General features: G+C 49.5%; 1 protein-coding gene across 7 annotated transcripts in view; it reads right to left on the bottom strand.

Moving 5' to 3' along the window:
* LOC135116235 (histone-lysine N-methyltransferase PRDM16-like) overlaps nucleotides 1-5,000 on the bottom strand; it is a 98,761-nt gene that overhangs the window by 43,158 nt on the left and 50,603 nt on the right. The window contains exon 1 of one of the 7 annotated variants that reach the window (XM_064033596.1): nucleotides 1,192-2,264. The exons of the other annotated variants lie outside the window; for them this stretch is intronic. Coding sequence (XP_063889666.1) covers nucleotides 1,192-1,231 — 40 coding nt within the window. The 5' untranslated portion in view covers nucleotides 1,232-2,264. Of the gene's footprint in view, nucleotides 1-1,191; nucleotides 2,265-5,000 lie in introns of those variants that run through there. 7 annotated transcript variants of the gene reach the window in all.

The following is a 5,000-nucleotide window of genomic DNA, read 5'->3' as shown; positions in this document are numbered from 1 at the left end:
AAAAAATTGGTCATAGAAACAAAAGACGTGAACAAAAAAATTTAAGTTACCTGATATTTCAATACACGATTTTTTTTCACTCTTTTACGAAACCCTCGACTCAAGTGAATGGATTCCTGGTAGTAATTGACGCAGATTGGGCCACACCTCGTCGCGCAGTATTAGTTAGTGGCCACAAGGGACCGGGAACGGCGGTAATAGCACACGTTGGCAAGGAAAGCACAACAAACCTGCAGGCGGGGTGTGAAGCAAGCACGAGTGACGCCCTGGTGTTGTACATGCTAGTGTCAGCCAAGGACGCCTAACAAGGCACCACGCAACACGAGTCGGTGAAGATGAATGAATTATGCATGATACTCTTCAGTTAAGGTGACTAATGTATTTATTTTATGTTGCCGTGGTGTTGCGTGAGTGTCGCGGCGCCACCAACCCTGGCTTGTGCAGGAGGGCGGCAGCGCGGGCGTGGCGGCGGTGGGAGGGCGGCAGGCAGGCCAGAGGAGCGGTAAGTGGCCGCCAGCCGCCCTGAGCTCTAATCCCAATGATCATTACCGGCTCAGGATCGATTCCCGGGAAGTAGCAAAATTACGCGGCAATTACACTGCTGTCGACTCGCCCTGACGTATGGCGATCGAAAACCCGTGAGGCTGAGTCCCGCGGGGCGTCGAGGTTCCCGCGCCGTCGTTGATGCCCGAACCGCCGCCTCCTGCCGCGGCGTGAACCATTCCGCGTTAATAAAAGTTGTCCACCAAAATCTGTTGCCCACGGCGCACGGTATGCACGACCTTATTGGTTTAATCATTTCAGTTTAATGAGGAAGCGCAGGGCTGCACGCCACAACGGGATGACAACCAGACATGTGCCTTCCTGGGTTATGTGCAGTGAGGCGCCTCTAAGGTTCCTCCGATGGGTGCCTTGCATGCCCGCGTGAGGTTAAGACGCTGCCCACGCAAAAGTCATAAGCTGCCCTTAAAATAACTAATCTTCACTATTCAGCATCGCGTTCTGCCCAAAAGAGTCCTCGCTGAATTTTAATTCTGGTAACTTTAAATGAAAACCAAATTAATTTGCTTAACCAACATTACATTAACTGATAAATACACCGCTTTATTGAGATGGAACTGACGATACACTGATGAACGATGGTGTACAGGACAGGGAAGGGAGGAGGGGAGGAAAGGGCGCGGTACTCACCTAAGTTGTCTTGGGGAGGAGGGAAGAGGAGGGAAGTCATGGCCGGAGCGTCTCCCTCCTGCTAGTAGTGTCGCTGCTGCTGTGGCTGATGCGTCTGCCCGGAAAGTGTTACTGTCACTGGCACTGTCTTGGCACTCACATCCACTATCCTAGTCAAGGTTTATCGCGGCACTGCACGCGTCCGATGCGTCTCGGATGGCGGCGTGGCCCTCAGTGGGGCTCCTCCCGGCGAAGAGGCGTGGGGCCGGAGGGAGGCGGGGCTCGGGGTACACAGGACACGGAAGGACAGTCGCCGCGTCCTCCCAGGTCCCGGCCGCGAATGAATCTCGGCAGAAGAAACGTCTTACGCTCATCTCCGGCGCGTCGCAGGGGCGGGGCAGCCGGCGCGGGGAGGAGCCTGGCCCTCACCCGCTGGCCAATGGGGGCGCGCGACACATCCCCGGGCGAGCCACCACTATCGCTTCACCAGCATGTAAAACCACCTCTATATTGAAGTTTATTCCTAATGGAAAGGGACGGAAATCACGTACTTGGGTGTTCATAACCAGGTCGGCATTTGAGGCGAGGGAAGGACGAAATCTCGGGGATCGGCGCGACCTTCGGAGTCCCGCGTCCTGCCCTCCGTCACTTCCTCCCTCCCTGACTCCCTCCCTCCCTCGCAAGACAATTTTATACACAGTGCCCTAGACGGAGCGAGAGTAATGCGTCTCCCGCCATCCTTAGTGGCCTCGTTATATACACCGGCGGGAAGTTTTGGGCGGTGGGCGGCAGGCCTCTCACGCCCCATTAGCCGCCCGCCGGAGTGGCCGCTCGGCCACGAACCACCGGAATCACTTCATATTTCTGACGAGGCTGACGTCGCCGCCGCCGCCACAGCCACTGCCGCCTGGCTTCCACACATCCACTCCTTCGGGTGTCCTTCAGCGGGAGTCGTTGGCGGCTGCGTCTTTGCCTCGCGTTCCCAGGCATTGGAGGATAAAGAGTCGTGGGCACAATAACGCTGTTTTATGTCCACCTGGAGTCCATTACCTTAAGTGATCAATAGAGGAGCGCGTCCGGCCTCAAGACTCCTCATGTTGACACAGCGACGCCCCTCCGCCACCCCCGCCTCCCCCGACTCTCGTAAAGCTTCACACTTAATGGAATTTTTTTTTGAATAATTATTTACAATGTGTCGTTTCGCTGTGGCATTCTCACCATCGACAATCAATGGACACCAATGTCCTGACGCGCCTTTCCCTTCTCTCTCTCTCTCTCTCTCTCTCTCTCTCTCTCTCTCTCTCTCTCTCTCTCTCTCTCTCTCTCTCTCTCTCTCTCTCCCCTTCCAATAAATTACCTCCGATCCTGATTCCACCTCGCTCAGCTCCCCAGCGCCACTCAGCAGAAAGTGGCGCTCGCTCTGACCGTATTCAGGAAGAGCACCGCGTCTGCCGCTCCTCCGGGATGTGTGTGTGTGTGTGTGTGTGTGTGTGTGTGTAAGGGGGGGGGGGTGCGTGCGTGCAGGTGTCGGGAAAGGGCGGACGCTGATAGGTTTGTCTCGGATGAATTACTCGGAAGCACTTTTGCAACGTTGTGGAATCGAGTGATGGCTTTTATTTATCACCACTACCATCATTACCACCACCTCCATCACCACCATCACCACCATCATCACCATCACCACTGCCATCGATTGTATATGTGTGTATCACTATCTGTTTTTGTTTTGCTTTTTCTCCCTCTTTATTCCTCCCCTCAGTATCTTGGTTCTCACTTTGTCCATCAGTTACCCTTTCTTTAGTTCCTTTCTTCCAGCCCTCCCTCCCTCCCTCTCTCCCTCCCTCCCTCCCTCCCTCCCTCCCTCCCTCCCTCCCTCTTTCCCTCCTTCCCTTCGTCAGGACAACAGTTGGTCCCCATCGATCATAAACACAGTTCCACAACCCTCGTCCCCCCCCCTCCAAAGATCACCCGCTTTCCTCCTCCTCCTCCTCCTCCTCCTCCTTCTTCTTCTTCTTCTTCTCCTCCTACTCCATGAATCATTTCGGCAGCAAAAGAACACAAAATTTCAGAACCATGAGCCGAATATCACCACATATGAAGCGAATTGACAGTTCACTTAAGAAAAAAAGTGATGATTGCACAAAAACACATAGAAAATAAATACCTGAATGTTTAAGTGTAGTTGTGAATTCTAAAGGTGTAAAGTAATAAATCAAAGTAATAAAGAAAAGTAATAAATTAAGTAAGGTTTTTATTAAAGATTTAAGGAGGATAATGAATTGTTTGCTTGTGTAGTTTGGTTATGTAATTGCTTATGAAATGCATCGTTGACTGTTACGACACACACACACACACACACACACACACACACACACACACACACACACACGTAAAGGTCACAGCCTGAACTTGCGTGACCCCAAGCAGTGACCTCACACCTCCCTCGGACACACCCATTAGCGCCTCCCCACTCGCCTTGATGACCTCCCCTCCTCCCCGTCCCCTCCCTTCCCTCCTCCCATCCCCTTCCCCAGCGCCAGGTTTGTGTGGACGATGACAGTGACATCAGGGAGGGAGACGTGAGGAGGGAGAGGGTTGAGGGCGAGAAGCCGAGGTCGGGGAGTTGAAAGGAGAGGAAAGGAAAGTGAGAGTGAGGGGAAGCGGAAAGAGGGGAGAGGAATATAAGTTCACAGGGTAAAGTAAAAGGGGAAAGGAGCATAGCGGAAGGCAGGAGGAAGTTTAACTCCTTTTAAGGGAGTAAAGAAGTGAAGAAATGTGTGGTTCTTGGAGTTGAGTGTTGTTATAAAATTTTTGTCCCGACAGCAAAAAGTTCCGTGGCGTCAGTTGTGATGAAAAATAATATATAAAATCCGGTATTAAAAAGGTAACAGGTGGCCGAGTTTCCCCACGAGTCGCGTTCATTAGATTTGATTTATATTTTGTCTTTTTTTTTCAGTCTTGTGTTGTATCAATTTTCGTGCGATACAAGATGAACTTAAACAAATTTTCGCTCATGGAGTCGTGTCCATTTTTTTTTTTTTCTATACTGTAGTTTATTAATGCTCCTGAGATCAGCATAATTACTGCTAACGGTCGTTTTTGTTCATACTCATATTGCCGTAAAAAAAAAAATTGTATGAGTACAGAAAAGAAGAAAGAACAGGAGATTTTTTTTTTCTCTCTTCTTGGCTACCGATTTCAAAAACTGTAATGGAAAAGTAAGTGTCTAAAGAGTTGTTAAGATTTATAGGGAATATTGTTTTGCAGTGGGAAGCTTGAAAGTGACTAGTCAGTGTGTGTGTGTGTGTGTGTGTGTGTGTGTGTGTGTGTGTGTGTGTGTGTGTGAATATAATAAACCACACAAGTCTCTCAGGTAAACACACATGATGACACTCGCAAACAAGGTAATTATAGCATAATGAAATAACTAACTATCGCTCATCTAATTAGCTCACTTGAACACAATCTAAACACTTAATCACTCACCCTAAGCTCTGTATAGCTACCTTTCCTGACCCACCACCTTGTCCTCAGAGGAAAGGTGATTGATTGTCCGGTTAGTGGCGCCGCAACAACAAATCTATAAGGTACACGGGGAATACTTAACCATTTCACTACCATATGGTACATCGTTCCTTAATCCAAACCGCCTTCACATTATTTTGTATTCTATTGTTATCTCTAAACATTTTACTGATTGCAAATTGGATAATGTATGCATTTGACTGTTTTCTTTCTGTTGGGTGTTAAGGTTTTGCGTTTTTTTTTTTTTTTCGTGTGTTTTAGTTGGTGTATATCGCAGCAGAAGAGTTGATCCTTGTTTGTTGCGT

The sequence above is a fragment of the Scylla paramamosain genome, chromosome 30 (genome assembly GCF_035594125.1).
Source record: "Scylla paramamosain isolate STU-SP2022 chromosome 30, ASM3559412v1, whole genome shotgun sequence".
Lineage (NCBI taxonomy): Eukaryota > Metazoa > Arthropoda > Malacostraca > Decapoda > Portunidae > Scylla > Scylla paramamosain.
Note: the sequence above shows the minus strand (reverse complement) of the source record. Positions and strands in the feature narration are given on the sequence as shown.